Source organism: Oncorhynchus keta, chromosome 1 (genome assembly GCF_023373465.1).
Source record: "Oncorhynchus keta strain PuntledgeMale-10-30-2019 chromosome 1, Oket_V2, whole genome shotgun sequence".
Classification (NCBI taxonomy): Eukaryota; Metazoa; Chordata; class Actinopteri; order Salmoniformes; family Salmonidae; genus Oncorhynchus; species Oncorhynchus keta.
Genome location: NC_068421.1, coordinates 25266516 through 25288323, shown reverse-complemented (window position 1 = coordinate 25288323; position 21808 = coordinate 25266516). Strand labels below are relative to the sequence as shown.

Below are 21808 nucleotides of genomic sequence, written 5' to 3'. Positions count from 1 at the left end.
TTAGTCTCTGAGCCATGCCTGGGGGATTTTTTTATGATGTGCTACTGTTGCAGAAGTGCCTCACTTGAGTGCATCAGTGCTATGCATTATGGAAATAAAGTAATACGCATTGGACATCATTGTAGAAAAGCTTTAAATATATTTATTGTCGCAAGGAAGTTGATCATGGAACTTTTAAAATAAAGAGATTGATCATCCTTTTTTCCCCATGGTATTTATAATGTTCATGGAAAATGTATTTTCAGATACATAATTTCAAACAATGATATACAGTGGGGAGAACAAGTATTTGATACACTGCCAATTTTGCAGGTTTTCCTACTAAGAAAGCATGTAGAGATCTGTCATTTTTATCATAGGTACACTTCAAATGTGAGAGACTGAATCTAAAACAAAAATCCAAAAAATCACATTGTATAATTTTAAGTAATTAATTTGCATTTTATTGCATGACATAAGTATTTGATCACCTACCAACCAGTAAGAATTCCGGCTATCACAGACCTGTTAGTTTTTCTTTAAGAATCCCGCCTGTTCTCCACTCATTACCTGTATTAACTGCACCTGTTTGAACTCATTACCTTTATAAAAGACACCTGTCCACACACTCAATCAAACAGACTCCAACCTCTCCACAATGGCCAAGACCAGAGAGCTGTGTAAGGACATCAGGGTTAAATTGTAGACCTGCACGTGGCTGGGATGGGCTACAGGACAATAGGGAAGCAGCTTGGTGAGAAGGCAACAACTGTTGGCGCAATTATTAGAAAATGGAAGAAGTTTAAGATGACTGTCAATCACCCTCAGTCTTGGGCTCCATGCAAGATCTCACCTCGTGTGGCATCAATGATCATGAGGAAGGTGAGGGATCAGACCAGAACTACACGGCAGGACCTGGTCAATGACCTGAAGAGAGCTGGGACCACAGTCTCAAAGAAAACCAACACTACGCCGTCATGGATTAAAATCCTGCAGCGCACGCAAGGTCCCCCTGCTCAAGCCAGAGCATGTCCAGGCCTGTCTGAAGTTTTCCAATGACCATCTGGATGATCCAGAGGAGGAATGGGAGAAGGTGATGTGGTCTGATGAGACAAAAATAGAGCTTTTTGGTGTAAACTCCACTCGCCATGTTTGGAGGAAGAAGAAGGATGAGTACAAACAACCCCAAGAACACCATCCCAACCGTGAAGCATGGAGGTGGAAACATCATTCTTTGGGGATGCTTTTCTGCAAAGGGGACAGGATGACTGCACCGTATTGAGGGGAGGATGGATGGGGCCATGTATCACGAGATCTTTGCCAACAACCTCCTTCCCTCAGTAAGAGCATTGAAGATGGGTCGTGGCTGGGTCTTCCAGCATGACAACACACAGCCAGGGCAACTAAGGAGTGGCTCCGTAAGAAGCATCTCAAGGTCCTGGAGTGGCCTAGCCAGTCTCCAGAACTGAACCCAATAGAAAATCTTTGGAGGGAGCTGAAAGTCCGTATTGCCCAGCGACAGCCCCGAAACCTGAAGGATCTGGAGAAGGTCTGTATGGAGGAGTGGGCCAAAATCCCTGCTGCAGTGTGTGCAAACCTGGTCAAGAACTACAGGAAACGTATGAGCTCTGTAATTGCAAACAAAGGTTTCTGTACCAAATATTAAGGTCTGCTTTTCTAATGTATCAAATACTTATGTCATGCAATAAAATGCAAATTATTTACCGGTACTTAAAAATCATACAATGTGATTTCTGGATTTTTGTTTTCAATTCCGTCTCTCACAGTTGAAGTGTACCTATGATTTTAAAAAATTACAGACCTCTACGTGCTTTGTAAGTCGGAAAACCTGCAAAATCGGCAGTGTAACAAATACTTGTTCTCCCCACTGTATATACATGTTATTCTGTTAAAAAGACAGGAGCTTCTTTACAAGAATAGCACAAATGTTTTATTCAAACATACAAAACCTGGCAAACATGTTCCACAATTTTATCAAAACATCAACTTCACTGACAATTCTAGAATATTTACTGTATAAGGACAACAAGCGAACATGTATACAACATGGGTGAACAGTAACGCATTAGAATCTATATTACAGTCAAGGTCGTGACAAGATAACTAAGAAGCTACCATTTTTTTCTAAAATCAAAATGTACAATAAATATTCCCTAAAATAGAACACAAAGGCTACAGGGGCATATGCACAAAAAATACTCTGAACCTTGCAAGCGCTAGTTTTCCTGCAAAGATTGGTATTTATCAATTGTGAACATGACAGGAAAGTGCCTATCTCCACGCAAATCTCAAACCATTTGTGTACACAACTTTTAGAAGGTTGATCAACTGCATTGCAACAAATAGGTTTATTGCTCATTTGGGGAAAATGGGAGGTGTTTATGTACGGGATTTACAATGATGGTAGGCTAATTAAAACGTAGGCCTAATGATAAAACGGATGCATTTGCCATTGGTAAAGAGATTGCATAGCAGCATGTCATCTAATGTGTTTATTTTACTTTTATTATATAGGCCTATATCATCACATTGCAGGAAGTGTTTCCTTTTCTGACATAACTGGTTTAAATTATTCCCGCCACACAACAAATAGTAGGCTACCATTTATCAATTGCTAATTCAATAGCCAAGCATGCGCAAAAGTAAATAGACTGGTAACCTTGACAGCATATGACAGTTGGCTATGGGTAGGCTACAGTATTGCAGTGCAATAGGATTAGAAGTGCGACATCATAGCATATTTAATGTTGTGGCCTATACCAAGGAAGGAGATAAGAAACACAACCATGTATTGAAAAGTAAAATATAGCAAATTTGAGAGATTGATGAAAATGCATGCTAGCCGTTCCTGTACACTTCCAGTCACAGCACTAGTTAGCAATGGTTCCAGAAAGTACCTTCAACTTCCTTCATACTGCACGCAGAGACATACAAATGGTATCCATGAGTTCATCTGACTCTGGGTAAGTAGAACAAGGGGCTTAGTTGCCAAAATGTAACACTATCCATTTAATTTCCTATTCTTGCAAAGTTATTACTTACAGTATACTGATTAGTTTGACTAATCTAAACTGGGTGATTCAAGCCCAGAATGCTGATTGGCTGACAGCCGTGGTATATTAGACCGTATACCACGGGTATGACAAAACGTTTATTTTTACTTCTCTAATTATGTTGTTAACCAGTTTATAATAGCAATAAGGCACCTCTGGGGTTTGTGATATATGGCCATATACCACACATAAAAATAAATGTCACACAATAAATGCATACATTTAAAAAACAACAGAAACACAGTGGCAGCTGGTGAACTGTGAGATTAAATTAAGTACTTGGAAAAACACAGTCACTTTTTAAAAATCTCTAGCAACAGGATTGGATGTATCAGATTGTGTAACACATTCATTCTGCAATGTTAAGAAAACACAATAAATGCATGAATGAAAAGAACTAGAAACACAGTGGCAGCTGGTGAACTGGGAGATGAAATGAAGTACTTGGGAAAACAGTCCCTTTTTTAAAATCTCTAGCAACAGATGTATCAGATTGCTTAACGTTGCATAATGAATGTGTAACACAAACACACTCAACTGTACCTCTATTTTATATTATCTTTCTTAGACCATAACTAGGTTGCATTTGTATACAAAACATTAAGAACACCTGCTCTTTCCATGACATAGGCTGACCAAGTGAATCCAGGTGAAAGCTATGATCCCTTATTGATGTTACTTGCTAAATCCACCTCAATTAGTGTAGATGAAGAGGAGGAAACAGGTTAAAAAATAATTGTTAAGCCTCGAGACAAGTGAGACATGGATTGTGTGTGTGTGCCATTCAGATGGTGAATGGGCAAGACACAAGGTGTAAGTGACTTTGAACAGAGAATGGTAGCAGGTGCCAGGTGCACTGCAATGATGCTGGGTTTTTCATGCTCAACAGTTTCCCATGTCTATCAAGAATGACCCACCCAAAGGACATCCAGCCAACTTGACACAACTGTGGGAAACATGGAGTCATCATGGGCCAGCATCCCTGTGGAACAATTGACACCATGAGGCTGTTCTCAATATTAGGATGGTATTCCCCATGTTTGGTATATATCTACAGACAAGATCATATCATCCTTTTCTCTCCATTTGCCCAACATTAATACACTATGGTCCGGTTTCCCGGACCCAGATGAAGCCTACATTAAAAATCGCTTTCATTGGGAGGTTCTCCATTGTGGACTAAGCTTTACCTGGGTCCAGGAAACCGGGCCCACATAAAACACATTGCATAGTATATAATCTGTTAACCAGCTCCTCATTGCCCAGCCATAATACCGTAATTATAAAATAAACAATCATCTCAACTCATAACATAAAATGGTGTCAACAACTATACTGCAGAAGTAAGCCACTTATTAATGTGGTATAAAGTTGTCATGTCACTGTTTCAGTTACATAGTAAAATAGTCTCAAATGTAACTTCCATCAATAAAATGCACCATAGATAAATTACTTAGGAGGATATGTCTGCAGTTCAACTGGCAGTTTTGTTAAGAATTTAAAAGTTGTGGTTGTTTTTTTGCTTTATATGAAAGTGTCAGAGTACCCAATTTAAAGGCATTTTCATTCAATATGGTATAATCTGATGGCAAAGACACTCGCTAGCACTCTTGGCTTTCGCTGCACATGGAGGTGACCCCAGCCTTGGACAGGAACAGCTTTCCGCTAGGACAGACACACACTTCGTAGAGTCCCTGAGCGTTTCCAGACACCCCTCCATGTCCCAGGGGGAGACTCGGCAGACGCACTGTCTCGGCATCCAGAATCACCTACACAGACAACAAAGGGCGGGGTCAGACACAGAACATACCATTTCTGAAACATATACATTTACACGCCACTGCAGAAACACATACATTCACACGCCACTGCAGAAACACATACATTCACACGCCACTGCAGAAACACATACATTCACACGCCACTGCAGAAACACATACATTCACACGCCACTGCAGAAACACATACATTCACACGCCACTGCAGAAACACATACATTCACAAGCCACTGCAGAAACACAAACATTTACAAGCCACTGCAGAAACACATACATTACACGCCACTGCAGAAACACATACATTACACGCCACTGCAGAAACACATACATTACACGCCACTGCAGAAACACATACATTACACGCCACTGCAGAAACACGTACATTACACGCCACTGCTGAAACACACACATTTACACGCCACTGCAGAAACACATACATTACACGCCACTGCAGAAACATATACATTTACACGCCACTGCAGAAACACGTACATTACATGCCACTGCTGAAACACACACATTTACACGCCACTGCATAAACACATACATTACAAGCCACTGCATAAACATACATTACATTCACAAGCCACTGCAGAAACACATACATTTGCAGAAACACATACATTACACGCCACTGCAGAAACACATACATTTACACGCCACTGCAGAAACACATACATTTACACGCCACTGCAGAAACACATACATTACACGCCACTGCAGAAACACATACATTACACGCCACTGCAGAAACACATACATTACACGCCACTGCAGAAACACGTACATTACACGCCACTGCTGAAACACACACATTTACACGCCACTGCAGAAACACATACATTACACGCCACTGCAGAAACATATACATTTACACGCCACTGCAGAAACACGTACATTACATGCCACTGCTGAAACACACACATTTACACGCCACTGCATAAACACATACATTACAAGCCACTGCAGAAACATACATTACACGCCACTGCAGAAACACATACATTACACGCCACTGCATAAACACATACATTACAAGCCACTGCAGAAACACATACATTACATGCCACTGCAGAAACACGTACATTACACGCCACTGCAGAAACACATACATTTACACGCCACTGCTGAAACACATACATTTACACACCACTGCTGAAACACATACAATTACACAACACTACTGAAATACATTTACATGCCACTAGGGGACAGCATCACTGCTATTTAAAAATATCAAGGCCAGTGAGTAAATGTACATGTCTCTGCCACATGTAGTGTAAAATGTAAGTACAGTACTGTCAGTCAATAGCAAGTAAATCACACATTGCCTCACCAGTCCTTCACTGGAGTGCAATAGAATATCCATGGTAGATGCCGCCTCGATGTTCCCGGCCAGTGCATTGACAAAGACTCCCTTTGGTGCATCCATGCTGAGAGAGCGGGTTGGAGACTCCAGCCTGGAACACACAGGAGAACATCAGTTTGATCAGTTCCACATGTGACTGTGATGAAAGAATCAACAAATTGCATGGAATTAAGAGTTCATATCGGCCTCTTCCAAGAGGTCAGTGATTGATTATTAGATCCAACATCTACCTCAAGTCTTTGAAGGGCTCAGCTCTGAGCAGGGGCGTCTCTACAGAGTGTTCAAACAGAGCACCTTCTGGACCTAAATAAAAACAAACTCAGTAAGTGGATAGTTAATTACAATGAAACATCATTGGAGATACATGTTACATATTGTAATATAATATCATATATAATAATAATATATAATAATAATAATAACAAATGCCATTTAGCAGACACTTTTTTCCAAAGCCACTTACAGTCATTAAATATGGTTCTATTTAATTCTACTATGTAGTGTGAGTGGTTCTACAGTTTTTGACTGTCAATTGTTTCCCTAGGTGCTTGTCATCTGGTGTTAGCAAGAGGATGACATATGCACTGGCTCAGTCACCTCCAACCCCTGGATTGAAGGAGAGAATATGTTTGCAGTGCTTTAGTCACTGTGGGTGACAGCTCCCTTGCCTAGCTAATTGCATCATTATTACCATCAGCCTTTGCCAATCGTGTGTTACCATAGCATGCAAAGCTGCTCACTTAACATCACACTATAGAGCCTCCCTAGGTCTTAGAGTGCTATTGCGACAGTATACACAACTTTTGCTTTGTTCTGTTTGTGCATGGTTTTCTGGCGAAGGTTGTATTAACTTCTGCTCTGTATTTCTGCTGTTGCATTATAGCATTCAGTGTCTTGCTAAAATGAAATGAACGTCACCGTTCAGCGGTCAGTCAGGGTCCAGATGACTGAGATATAATGAAGGTATCAACAGGCACTCTCTTCAGCTAATTACCCCACACAGCATGAGGGCACTGACCTCCCACCAATTCTAAAACTGGACACAACAAAGATATTTAAGGAAAATAGGCAACTTGAGCATGTAGCATTAGTTAGCTTCAATTTACGTTATATTATAAAGATACTTTACTACAAATCATCTTCGATTAAAAAGCAGTGTTTCTGTCACCTTTCCTCTACTTTTAGATGAATGAGCTTCTGACTTTCAATACCTTTTCAATGACAACTTGGCTGCTCCAGTCCAGTCATTATCAAAGTCATTACTTTTTATTTGACATGGTGTGTAAGAAAAATGAAAAATACTGAGTGATTCAGTAGATTGCTCTCATTCCTTTAAATTACAAGAAAATGAATGAAAACCATGTTCGTAGGTCCTATCTGGAATGCTGTATACAGATGTATGGGCTAAGTGGTGTGACACTGTCACGCCCTGAACATTAGAGAGCCTTTTTATTCTCTATTTTGGTTAGGTCGGGGTGTGACTCGGGGGGGGGGTGTCTCTATCTAGGTTGTTTTGTTTCTATGTTGGCCTGGTATGATTCCCAATCAGAGGCAGCTGTTTATCATTGTCTCTGATTGGGATCATATTTAGGCAGCCATTTCCCCACTGTGTTTTGTGGGATCTTGTTTTTGTGTTGTTGACAGTGAGCACTCCGAAATGTCACGTTTAGTTTATTCTTTGTTGTTTTGTTGTGCGGTTCACTTATAATAAAAAATGTGGAACCCATATCGCGCTACGCTTTGGTCTGAGTATGCTTACAAAGATCGTGACAGACACTGACACTGCAGACATGATTGTACCTGTAACACGAAGTTTGTCTGTTCCAACAACCACCTCTTTGTCATCTGCAGAAAACAGCATCTTGGTGTTGGAGCTGATGACAAAATTCGGTGCATTTCCCTGGGCCACATCTGGACCTGAAATGACACCAGGGAGAATTATTAGAGACCAGAAGCAGTCAAAGCTGTGGGAACGGGAGACATAGGCTTAAAATAATTGAGATATAATAATAATAATATATGCCATTTAGCTGACGCTTTTATCCAAAGCGACTTACAGTCATGTGTGCATACATTCTACGTATGGGTGGTCCCGGGAATCGAACCCACAACCCTGGCGTTACAAGCGCCATGCTCTACCAACTGAGCCACAGAAGGACCACAATAATAAATAGTATATATGCTGTATCACTAAAACATCTAAATTATGCACACAGCTTTAACATTTGAATGAATTTTTCCACTTTGTCACCTCTCTCATAGGAAAAAAAAGCAACGGTTGCAGGTATTCCTACTGTACAACTGCCTCTGGGCAGTGAGATATTTAAAACACTTCAATACCATCTTCTATAGAAGAACAGAACAAGATGTTCTTTCCAAACTACTTAAGTCTGAGGGGGAATAGACCAAATAACTGGTCTTCAACGGTCTTAAACTTCCTTCACAGAGAGTCACAGATGGGTCAATGCCTTTTATGGCATAATAACCAAGAATACATAACAGCCTCGTGAAATACTATAATTAGTTAAGTCGTTTGTTACCCCTCTAATTATGGTACACTCGTCAACGAACCCCGCTGGCCAGCCATAAAAGGTGCGTAAATAATAGTCTCTGTAGGCCTGAGGGCCTTGGTGTAACAGATAGGCCATTCTGGTGCTGATGATAGAAAGCTGTGTTTTGATTAAATGGGGTTTTAATGGCAATCTGATGGAATATGAAAGGGGATATGTGTTTTTGTCATTGCTAATGTTGTATTACATACAGTAGAGCTGCAGGACAAGTCCATTAATGACATTGCTGAATTCTCCACATATCAGTTGAATAGTTGAATCTATATGAACATCGCCAGCATGATTTATGTGAGTATGTATGTGTGTTTTCTGTCCTCTTACCTACGGAGATACTTCCTGTGACATCATTATTTTCATCGCGGGCATTGAGAGTGACGTTTTCAGAGGAGTGCACCAGGAGAGAGGAGTCCTGGAAGAAAATAACTCTTCGGTCATCAATGAGCATCCTGTGCACGTCATTATCAGATATCACTGGACAGGACTGTAATTGAACATTTTGAACGCTACAAAATGTATCGTTCTGCTCACAGGTCCAAGTACCTGGTCATCCCTCTTACCTTCCAGAAAACACTATTTAGTTACAATGGGCTAAACAGATGTAACCTATTTGGGGAGGTTGTGAAAATCAGGTTGTATATAATGAACTCTGAATCTCGTTAGAAACTGTAGACTTCATTGATGAATATGTCAGTCCATAAATGGTGAATACATTTCCTTTTTAATGAAGCTCATAAAGATAGAGTGAGTAAAAACCATAACATGTAAACAACTGCTGCAAAGTGTTGCCATCTGCTGCACACCAACTGTTTTCCACCACAAATATTCAGGAGGTTAATAAGGAACTCGCTGCACTGTGCATCCACAGGGACTGCCAAAGCTCATTGAGTAAGACACATTTCCCAACTACGCAAGAGAGTGATATAAAAATACGCAGAATTTAATGACTATGCCTCAGAAAAGTTGTTTTGATGTAATTGCCCAGCGTTCTTAACAGGAACTGCTCAACAAACAAACAACTTTGATCTCTATGGTTTCCTGACAGTGAGTCAGAGCTTGGGCCGCCAGACCACTTTATTCCACACAAACCTATTGGACTGGGTGTGGGTGTTTGAGGAGGAGGATCAGGAGAAGGACGAAGAGAAGAAGGAAGAGGAGTGTAGGAGCCTGTTTGCTTACCACTCTGGAGTGGATCTCTTGGGCGTAGAGAGGAAAAAGGAACTCTGACTTGCCGTCCTCAAGCCTCACTCCCTCCACTGTCACTTTTAGATGTCCCATCCCTTCCTCAAATGACAAGCAGAAATAATGAACTCAACAATACATCAGAGAAAAGACATTGCACAGGGTATAATACAACAAATGAACTCACTAACCATGACCATAGTGTCCCCAACGATTTTTGTGACACCATGTGTTGTTTTTAATTCTGGATGGTGAGTGAATCTATTTCAGGTGACGGTCTCTGCTGGTTTAGTGTTGGGAGTTAACCATACTGCAGTGAATATATGATTCATAGCAACCCAGGCAATAGTGACTTTGATAATGATCCAATAGTGTGAAACAAAAGCAGAATCTGATTTCAATTCCATCTAATAACTACTTCACTCAGGCTATATTCCAAAAGGACGGAGAAATCATGAAATATGTATAAAACTAAGCAGAGATGTGTTTGCTCTGCCAATGCAGTCACTATATTCCCAGGGTGTGTTGTGTTGTTTCAGTTACCCCAAAGCCCCCTTTATACCTGGTGCTAACATTAGTCCTTTGTTCTGATCTTGTCTACTTTCTGGTTATGCCCACATTTCCAGAAATGTGTCTACACATGGTATTAAAATGTGTCTGTTATCTGTCTACTGGCTGGCCATGCTTTCCACCTGGCTACCCCTACCCTGGTCAATAGCCCTGCACTCCACACAGCAACTCGCCCAAGCCTCCCCCATTTCTCCTTCACCCAAATCCAGATAGCTGATGTTCTTAAAGGACTGCAAAACCTGGACCCCTACAAATCAGCCAGGCTAGACAATCTGGACCCCCTCTTTCTAAAATTATCTGATGAATTTTTTGCAACCCCTATTAATTGCCTGTTCAACCTCTCGTATCGTCTGAGATTCCCAAAGATCGGAAAGCTGCCGCGGTCAACCCCCTCTTCAAAAGGGGAGACACTCTAGACCTAAATATCTACAGACCTATATCTATCCTACCCTGCCTTTCTAAGGTCTTCGAAAGCCAAGTTAACAAACAGATTACCAACCACTTCGAATCCCACCGTACCTTCTCCGCTATGCAATCTGGTTTCAGAGCTGGTCATGGGTGCACCTCAGCCACACTCAAGGTCCTAAACGATATCATAACCGCCATCGATAAGAGACCTTACTGTGCAGCCGTATTCATCGACCTGGCCAAGGCTTTCGACTCTGTCAATCACCACATTCTTATTGGCAGACTCAACAGCCTTGGTTTCTCAAATGATTGCCTCGCCTGGTTCACCAACGACTTCTCAGACAGAGTTCAGTGTGTCAAATCGGAGGGCCTGTTGTCCGGACCTCTTGCAGTCTATGGGGGTGCCACAGGGTTAAATTCTCAGGCCGACTCTCTTCTCTGTATACATCAATGATGTCGCTCTCACACCTGGTGATTCTCTGATCCACCTCTAAGCAGACAACACCATTCTGTATACTTCTGGCCCTTCTTTGGACACTGTGTTAACTGACCTCCAGGCGAGCTTCAATGCCATACAACTCTCCTTCCGTGGCCTCAAACTGCTCTTAAAGGCAAGTAAAACTAAGTGCATGCTCTTCAACCGATCATTGCCCGCACCTGCCCACCCGTCCAGCATCACTACTCTGGACGGTTCTGACTTAGAATATGTGGACAACTACAAATACCTAGGTGTCTGGCTAGACTGTAAACTCTCCTTCCAGACTCACATTAAGCATCTCGAATCCAAAGTAAAATCTAGAATCGGCTTCACAAAACAAAGCATCCTTCACTCATACAGCCTAACATACCCTCGTAAAACTGTCCATCCTACCGATCCTTCGGCGATGTCATCTATAAAATAGCCTCCAATACTCTACTCAACAAATTGGATGCAGTTTATCACAATACCATCCATTTTGTCACCAAAGCTCCATATATTACCCACCACTGCGACCTGTATGCTCTCATTGGCTGGCCATCGCTTCATGCTCGTCGCCAAACCCACTGGCTCCAGGTCATCTACAAGTCTCTGCTAGGTAAAGCCCCGCCTTATCTTAGCTCACTGGTCACCATAGCAGCACCCACCCGTAGCACGCGCTCCAGCAGGTATATCTCACTGGTCACCCCCAAAGCCAATTCCTCCTTTGGCCGCCTCTCCTTCCAGTTCTCTGCTGCCAATGACTGGAACAAATTGCTAAAATCTCTGAAGCTGGAGACTCTTACCTCCCTCACTAGCTTTAAGCACCAGCTGTCATAGCAGCTCACAGATAACTGCACCTGTACATAGCTCATCTGTAAATAGCCCATCCAATCTACCTCATCCCCATACTGTATTTATTTATTTATTTATTTATCTAGCTCCTTTGCACCCCAGTATCTCTACTTGCACATTCATCTTCTGTACATCCTACTATTCCAGTGCTTAATTGCTATATTGTAATTACTTCGCCACCATGGCCTATTTACTGCCTTACCTCTCTTATCCTACCTCATTCACACATGCTGTATATAGATTTTTCTACTGTATTTTTGATTGTATGTTTGTTTATTCCATGTGCAACTCTGTGTTGTTGTATGTGTCGAACTGCTTTGCTTTATCTTGGCCAAGTCGCAGTTGCAAATGAGAACTTGTTCTCAACTAGCCTACCTGGTTAACTCAATTAGTATTTGGTAGCATTTCCTTCAAATTGTTGTACTTGGGTCAAATGTTTTGGGTAGCCTTCCACAACCTTCCCACAATAAGTTGGGCAAATTTTGATTCTCCCTGACAGAGCTGGTTCAACTGAGTCAGGTTTGTAGGCCTCCTCGCTCACACACACTTTTTCATTTTCTATGGGATTGAGGTCAGGGCTTTGTGATGGCCACTCCAATACCTTGACTTTGTTAACCATAAGCCTTTTTTGCCACAACTTTGCAAGTATGCTTGGGTCATTGTCCATTTGGAAGACCCAAGACTTAAAGCTTTAACAACATGATGCTGCCAACCCTGTGCTTCTCGGTTGGGATGGTGTTCTTCGGCTTGCAAGCCTCCCCCTTTTTCCTCCAAACATAATGATGGTCATTATGGCCAAACAGTTCTATTTTTCTTTCATCAGACCAGAGGACATTTCTCCAAAAAGTACAGTCTTGGTCCCCATGTGCAGTTGCAAACCATACTCTGGCTTTTTTTATGGCGGTTTTGGAGCAGTAGCTTCTTCCTTGCTGAGATGCCTTTCAGGTTATGTCGATATAAGACTCGTTTTACTGTGGATATAGATACTTTTGTACCTGTTTCCTCCAGCATCTTCACAAGGTCCTTTGCTGTTGTTCTGGGATTGATTTGCACTTTTTGCACCAAAGTACGTTCATCTCTAGGAGACAGAACGCGTCTCCTTCCTGAACAGTATGACGGCTGCGTGGTCCCATGGTGTTTATACTTGCGTACTATTGTTTGTACAGGTGACGATGGTACCTTCAGGTATTTGGAAATTGCTCCCAAAGATGGACCAGACCTGTGGAGATCTACAATTTTATTTCTGAGGTCTTGACTGATTTCTTTTGATTTTTGCATGATGTCAAGCAAAGAGGCACTGAGTTTGAAGGTACACCTCCAAAAAGTACACCTCCAATTGACTCAAATTATGTCAATTAGCCTATCAGAAGCTTCTAAAGCCATGACATCATTTTCTGGAATTTTCCAAGCTGTTTAAAGTCCCAGTCAACTTAGTGTATGTAAAATTCTGACCCACTGGAATTGTGATACAGTGAATTATAAGTGGAATAATCTGTTTATAAACAATTGTTGGTCAAATTACTTGTGTCATGCACAAAGTAGATGTCCTAACCAACTTGCCAAATCTATGGTTTGTTAACAAGAAATTTGTGGAGTGGTTGAAAAATGATGTTTTAATGACTCCAACCTAAGTGTATGTAAACTTCCAACTTTAACTGTAGATCAATGATGACGCTCTTGCTGCTGCTGATTCTCTGATCCACCTCTACGCAGACGACACCATTCTGTATACTTCTGGCCCTTCTTTGGACACTGTATTTTAACAAACCTCCAAACGAGCTTCAATGACATACAACTTTCCTTCTGTGGCCTCCAACTGCTCTTAAATGCAAGAAAAACTAAATGCATGCTCTTCAACCGATGACTGCCGTCTAGCATCACTACTCTGGACGGTTCTGACTTTGAATATGTCAACAACTACAAATACCTAGGTGTCTGGTTAGACTGTAAACTCTCCGTCCAGACTCACATTAAGCATCTCCAATTAGAATCGGCTTCCTATTTTGCAACAAAGCATCCTTCACTCATGCTGCCAAACATACCCTTGTAAAACTGACTATCCTACCGATCCTCGACTTTGGCGATGTCATTTAAAAAATAGCCTGCAACACTCTGCTCAGCAAATTGGATGTAGTCTATCACAATACCATCTGTTTTGTCACCAAAGCCCCATATACTACCCACCACTGCGACCTGTATGCTCTCGTTGGCTGGCCCTCGCTTCATATTCGTCGCCAAACCCACTGGCTCCAGGTCATCTATAAGTCTCTGCTAGGTAAATCCCCGCCATATCTCAGCTCACTGGTTACCATAGCAGCACCCACCCGTAGCACGCGCTCCAGCAGGTATATTTCACTGGTCATCTCCAAAGCCAACTCCCTCATTTGGCCGCCTTTCCTTCCAGTTCTCTGCTGCCAATGACTGGAGCGAATTGCAAAAATCACTGAAGCTGGAGTCTTATATCTCCCTCACTAACTTTAAGCATCAGCTGTCAGAGCAGCTTACCAATCATTGAACCTGTACACAGCCCATCTGTAAATAGCCCACCCAACTACCTCATCCCCATATTATTATTTTTTTTGCTCCTTTGCACCCCAGTATCTCTACTTGCATATTCATCTTCTGCACATCCATCACTCCAGTGTTTAATTGCAAATGTTTTATTATTTCTCTACTATGGCCTATTTATTACCTTACCTCCATAATCTTACTACATTTGCACACACTGTAAAAATACTTTTCTATTGTGTTATTGACTGTACGTGTGTTTATCCCATGTGTAACTCTGTGTTGTTTGTGTCACCCTGCTTTGCTTTAACTTGGCTAAGTCGCAGTTGTAAATGAGAACTTGTTCTCAACTGGCCTACCTGGTTAGATAAAGGTGAAATAAATAAAATAAAATAATAATAAACTGTGTCTGCCTTGCGACCAGATTTCCTGGTCTCCTCCTTTATGCAAATGATTTCACAGCTATTCTTTTCAAATAATATGCATTTATTGTAAGACACATATTGAAGTAATCAGTTAATGGTGCCACCTGTCAAGGATTTTTGAAGGCAGAATAATGATGATTTAAATGGTTTCTGTCCAGATCTGTCTAGACTTGTAAGATATCCAGACACAGTGTGTCTCTGACTACTGAAGGGGGTGGGCAGGATGATCTGATTACAATGTGTCTTCTGATTGTCTACAACTGTCTAAAAATGTGGGCACAATCAGAATGTAGACAAGGTCTCAATAACAAATATCTCACATTTTCATTGATACAGGAAAGATTATATGGCGTTTTGTCCATACAAACGCCAAACAATCTGTGTGTAGTCTACTGTAAAGGTCAGGCAGCATGTGTTATGAATGAATTAGAGCTAAGTGACCCCACATACTGTGTTTAACCACATGACCCGGAGGATCCATATGGTGAGGGCAAAGTTCACGGTGAGGATGATGATGAGCAGCAGAACAAACAGGTAGAGGCAGCGCTTCCTCCAACCGTAGATCCCGATCTTATAGATGGAGTCAGGGACCGGGGCAGGGACACTGCTGTCCTGGGTGGTGGTGACATACTGCTCCCTCACCATTTGCTGGGGAAAACACAGGGACATGAAAAGATGTAGTTTAAATCAATGGACATGTTTGACATCAACTATACATCACCCTGAAGTGGCAGCTCTTTATAAATATAATCATCATCATCATCATCATGCTTCATCTTATGGAAATTGCCTCATAGCATAAGCAACCATGTACAGTACAAAACCTGTTCTTATTATTCTAAACACCTACGCTACTACTGATCAGCTGAATATCTGGCCAGAACACTGATGAAAAACTTGAGTATATTTCCAACATTTATTAAAGATGGCTAACAGCAAGAGAGTGAAAACTCCTCCTCATTCCACTGGCTTTCGTTTTAAGTCCAGACTAAATAGAACTGAACCGAGCGTGATTCTTGGATTCTGTCGGAATGCATGCTTATATAAATCAACGATACCAGAGATCTAAATGGCAAAGGCATTGCTGCTTCTTCACATTCATGTCATATAAGAGCAGAGAAAACATGAGTAATATATTTCACAAGGATGCGCTGAGAATATAGGCTGTGACAGCGGAGTACATAGCCATAGCGTTTTTTGCCATACAGGAATGGAGCCAGGGCTGGTGTCACATTAAATGTATTAATCAACATTCATACTTTCATTCAAGGCAATGCCAGAAGAAAATGTATTGAGTTGTAGACAATAGCTAAATAAAATGCCTTTCACGATCAATGACAATGAAACAACCCCATTCACCAAATAATCTCCACACTGAATCCTAGAATCATGTTTAACTCTCTTTGAGTGTGTGTAAAGAATACACAGACACAATGATTAAATGTGACCGATAAAGGTGATACAAATGAATGAATCTGTTAAATTCATTTAATCTCTGTCGGCACCAGTGGAGGCTAGTGAGGGGAGGGCGGCTCATAGTAATGGCTGGAACTGAGTAGATGGAATGAAACATCTACTTCATTCCAGCCATTACTATGAGCTGTCCTCCCCTCACCAGCCTCTAGTGGTCGACACCAATACTGCAAAATGCACACGTTTAATTAACAAACCATTCCAAACAACTTAGTTTCTGTATCAGCCAAGTTTCCCCAAAATCTGCTGTTTACTTCATACTAACATCTCAACTTGTTGACAAAAACTAAATAGTTGATTTGTTTCATGCCAGTCAGGAATGGAGACATTGCAGCTTGGGTGATTTACATATGTACAGATGCTCCGCCTCATTGCAGAAGTAAACATGGTTTCCATCATGTTTGAAGATCAACTTTTCATTGTGGACTATAATTCTATCCCGACATGAGCCAGAACAGCACCTCAGTGTAATTTGGCTGGCTCCCAACCAATAAGGTTAGGCCTATCTGGAGAGTCTGGGGGAGTTAACTGGTAATGTGTGGCGCTATTATAGCTCTTTGTTTTATTATTATAACTCATCATTTTTGTTTGTTAAGACAACATTTTGGTACACAATAAAGTTTTAAAGCTTTTTGTGGAAAAGAAAACTCCAAATTTGTCACCTCCAATTCCATAAAACTTGCCAAAGGCTTTTCAGATAAATACATGATTAATGAATCAGCGGTATATCTTAGTGTCTATTTCAAAGGTAAATGGATGAATAGTATACATGCTCCCTGCTTTGGTCCGTCCCCTAGGAAGAGATATTTCAGAGAAGATGATAACGCCTAGTCATTGTGTATATAAACAGCTCGTTTCCTGCTGTTACCATAAACATGCAAACTGGCAAAGGCAGCAAGCGTGTTGGCATAAAGGATACAGAGTATCTCTCCCCACCAGGATCCACCTCTCCCTAGGACCTGTCACACTGGCTCCAGAGCCCAACAGTGATAAATAGCCCTTATTTCACTACAACACAAATGTAGCAAAAAAACCTAACCCAAGGATTACCTCCACAAGGGAATTGTAGAAGTAATCCTTGTTGTGTGGAATACCTATTTTTCATACCAATGCCCATTTGTATTATTAATTTGACTGAGTCATCAGGATGAATCATAATGACAAATTGGATTTCAACAGTTCCCAAAATGAGTTTCCTCTTGACCCGTTTTACAGTGAATACAAACTACATCTGACTAAAAAGAACATGCACACAGGGCTTATACCCATGTGTTAAAACAATTACACTATAAAAATATTCTGTGGAGTGCCTAAATGAATACAGGTTGAATAACTTTGAAATATTAATTGAGGTGTAAAATGTATTTTCTCTGCCCAATTCATTTAAAGAGAAGCATTAGGATGTGGTCTACTGCTAAAACAGAGGGGAGCATCCTGGTGATTTTCAGACTCCAGTTTCAGAGTGCCAGCCCAGTCACATAGCAACCCAAATAAACATTCCTTAAACAACCACGCCACTGTACTGCCATGGAAAGAATCCTCCTCAGCTAATGTGCTTTAGGAAACAAAATGCTAGTCATGTCCCTTTCACAGAACACAAGCCTAGCAGTTGAACAGTTCTTTATGAGGCCCGATCACATGAAAGGGTTTTTAAATAAATTTCAAAATCCCAATAGTCCCATAAGATTTCACTGTCCTCCTGTGATGAAGAGTATTGAGTTCACCTCATAGACTTTTCCCGTTGCTTTTTTATCTTGGGGCCCTTGTCCATTAACCTCAAACCAGTGATGCTACTATTACTGCCCTGTTCTGTCTCATCTGAAGCTAAAGGGCTGTAGCAGTATTGTGTATACTGCTGCCTCCCTGTCTAAATCACTAGGGTCTGACTCTAATTGAGATTCCAGGCTTCTCTTAGCACCTCACTTTGACCTGATTAGGCACCAGCAGAACTTACAAAGCCGGGGAGGGAGTTAAAAATTACTTTCTCAAATTGTTAGCTGGAGGATGTTCACTTATAAAGACTGCAGGGGAACAAACAATACTCAGAGGAGCTCAGATGTGAGCTGTCAGAAAGAAGGCAATCGAAAGCCAAGCCCTCTCCGTTCTCTGCTAAGTGTTTTGTCTGTCTAAGCTGCTGTGTCTATATCTCCCATCTGCTGTAATGCTTCCACTTCTAAACATAGGGCATAGCATTGGATTCTACATTTTAAAAGAGCCACAGGACATAACATGAGCAAAACTAATGAACAGAATGATACAGTAACAAGGGAAACATAAATTATAACTGAGTTACACTGACAACATTTTTCTGTCTTCCAATATTCTTGACCATGTATGGTAAAATTATTACCAGCACATGAAACAGGGAAAATAAATCCACTTACATATAAATTCAATATTCTCTTTCTATAAAAATTGAAACAAAAAAGCAAAAAGGGACACCGATGTCACTAGCAGACAGGTCAAAGGTTAGACTGTAAAGACTTGAGTTTAAACACTAGAGCATTCAAAAGATGAAGATATTCACAGAGCACTAACTCATGCAGTAGCAACGACATCAAGTAGTTAATAAAGCAGAGCATGTTGCCTACCTTTATGTGCTGAGACAGAGCTTCCTCTCCGGTAGCAAACAGAGCTCCTCTGAAGCAGCAGCAGCAGTAAAAGGGGTAGCAGCGGTGGAGCCCTTGCCTCCGATGTCTGTCAGGCGTTCAACAACTGCGTGCCATAAATCTAGCCATGGAACTGCCCCAACTAATCACCACGGGACGGCGCTCCCACTTCCTGCATATCCAATGTACCTCTCTCTACCTTGGGCTTCCCTTCTTTTGATTATCCTCTCAAATCATGTCTCTCTCTGAGCAGCCACTGCTCATAGATACAGAAGGGTGTCTGGGATCCTTTCAAAAGTGTCAAGGAGGGAAATCACAGTTGTCTACAATCTGATTTGAGCCCTTAGCTTCCATGAATACCAGTGTCTGGAAAAGCATGAGCTTGTCTAATTTAAGAAGCTTCACTTATAGCTTTCACTAGTGAGTTTGGCGGTGGTCTTCTTGACAGCTTCAATATGACAGGAAGACATAGCTCGTCTTATGGGGGGCTGTCAGTGACAGAAGAAACAGGCAGACTACATTACAGCATGTATTAAGTACTTATGCTAAAATGCTTATTCTATTCTACCACCATTTACATTGTTCCACAGGTGGCTGGCACCTAAGTTGTGGTAGTGGCTGGAGCAGTATAAGTGTAATGGCATCAAATACAGTTTATATGTGTTTGATGTAATTCTATTAGCTCCGTCCTCCCCACAACAGCCTCCACTGTGTTCGTATTCATAACTTTTATTATTGGTGTTGCAATGTCGAGAAGGAACCTGCTAGTAAGCATTTCGTTGGACAATACAGTGCATTCGGAAAGTATTCAGACCCCCTGACTTTTCCCACATTTTTGTTAGTTATGGCCTTATTCTAAAAAAGCATTTATTTTAATTCCTCAAATCTACACACAATACACAATAATACGACGCAAAGAGTTGAAAAATATTTGCAAATGTATAAAAAATGTCAAACAGAAACACCTTATTTACTTACATCCATTCAGACCTTTTGCTATGAGACTCAAAATTGAGCTCAGGTGCATCCAGTTCCCATTGATCATCCTTGAGATGTTTCTACAATTTGATTGGAGTCCACCTGTGGTAAATTAAATTGGATTCGATTTGGAAAGGCACACACATGTCTATATAAGGTACCACTGTTGACAGTCCATGTCAGAGCAAAAACCAAGTCACGAGGTCAAAGGAATTGTCCGTAGAGCTCCGAGAGAGGATAGATCTTGGGAAAGGAACCAAAACATTTCTGCAGCATTGAATGTCACCAAGAACTCAGAGACCTCCATCATTCTTAAATGGAAGATTGGAACCAAAAAAACTCTTCCAAAAGCTGGCTGCCTGGCCAAACTGAGCAATCTGGGGAGAAGGGCCTTGGTCAGGGAGGTGACCAAGAACCTGATGGTCACTCTGACAGAACTCGTGTTCCTGTGGAGACGGGAGAACCTTCCAGGACAACCACCTCTACAGCTCTCCACCCATCAGGCCTTTTATGGTAGTGGCCAGACAGAAGCCACTCCTCAGTAAAAGGGCACATGACAGCCCGCATGGAGTTTGCAAAAAGGAACCTAAAGGACTCTTCGGGAAAAGCCTCTGAATATTGTTGAGTGGCCTAGCCAGAGCCCAGACTTGAACCTGATTGAACATCTCTGGAGAAACCTGAAAATAGCTGTGCAGCGACACTGAACCCTGAACCCCATCCAACCTGACAGAGCTTGAGAGGATCTGCAGATAATGGGGGAGAAACTCCAAACAGGTGTACCAAGCTTGTCGCATCATACCCAAGCCTCAAGGCTGTAATCGCTGCCAAAGGTGCCTCAAAGTACTGAGTAAAGGGTCTGAATACTTATGTAAATGTGATATAATTTATTTGATACATTTGCTTTATCATTAAGAGGGGGTGTGTAGATTGAGGGGGAAAAAAACAATTTAATCAATTTTAGAATAAGGCTGTAACTGTGGAAAAAGTCCAGGGGTCTGAAGTTCCCGTATGCACTGTGTATTCAAATATATTTTCACATTAAACACTTGTCTTGGAATTTGATGCATTTATTTTATTTGCTCCAGTCCAGAGCTGATGGAGACAATTTTTACCCTACTCAAAACAAGTCCCATCTTATCTAATGGTTTATTGTTTCATAATAAACTCATCTGGACAAACTAAGAAGTTAATCCAGAGTTGAGATAAAAATGACATGCGAATATTAATGTGACATTTGGCCACCGTAGCATACATAGTTATTTATATAAATCAATAAGTTCTGAAAGGGAATATATATATATTTTTCAGTCACTCTCTCCGAGGCAGGATGCCAGAGGAATTCATTGTGGCAGATCAGTGTGCATCCTGCTCTTTTCCCCATGTCACGCTGCTCAATGACAAGCTACAGCATCAATCAGTAGGCTACCCTGCATCTCATACATCCCTAACTCGAGCCCATGAACAGAGTTTTAGTTCATGCCATTTGTCAATAAATAACTTATTCCCTTCAGTGGCCTATGGCAGCACTATACATACAGCCATCTGCTGTAGCCTCCAACATGGACGGGAGCAGAAA

The 21808-nt window shown here is 41.3% G+C and overlaps 1 protein-coding gene across 2 annotated transcripts; it reads right to left on the bottom strand.

Moving 5' to 3' along the window:
* Window positions 1-1809: 1809 nt before the first annotated feature.
* Window positions 1810-20715, bottom strand: LOC118399525 (gamma-sarcoglycan-like). 2 transcript variants are annotated; one of them, XM_035795793.2, is made up of 9 exons: window positions 20233-20714; window positions 19237-19742; window positions 15623-15820; window positions 9947-10051; window positions 9092-9179; window positions 8001-8117; window positions 6431-6503; window positions 6168-6291; window positions 1810-4822 (listed from the first exon to the last, which is right to left on the bottom strand). In XM_035795793.2, exons 3-9 carry the CDS (start codon window positions 15815-15817, stop codon window positions 4655-4657), a joined length of 870 nt encoding a protein of 289 aa, XP_035651686.1. In that variant the 5' UTR covers window positions 15818-15820; window positions 19237-19742; window positions 20233-20714; the 3' UTR covers window positions 1810-4654. The 2 variants fall into 2 exon arrangements, with proteins under 2 accessions (XP_035651686.1, XP_035651606.1); XM_035795713.2 differs by lacking the exon at window positions 19237-19742 and having other exon boundaries at window positions 20233-20715.
* Between the last annotated feature and the right edge of the window lie 1093 nt (window positions 20716-21808).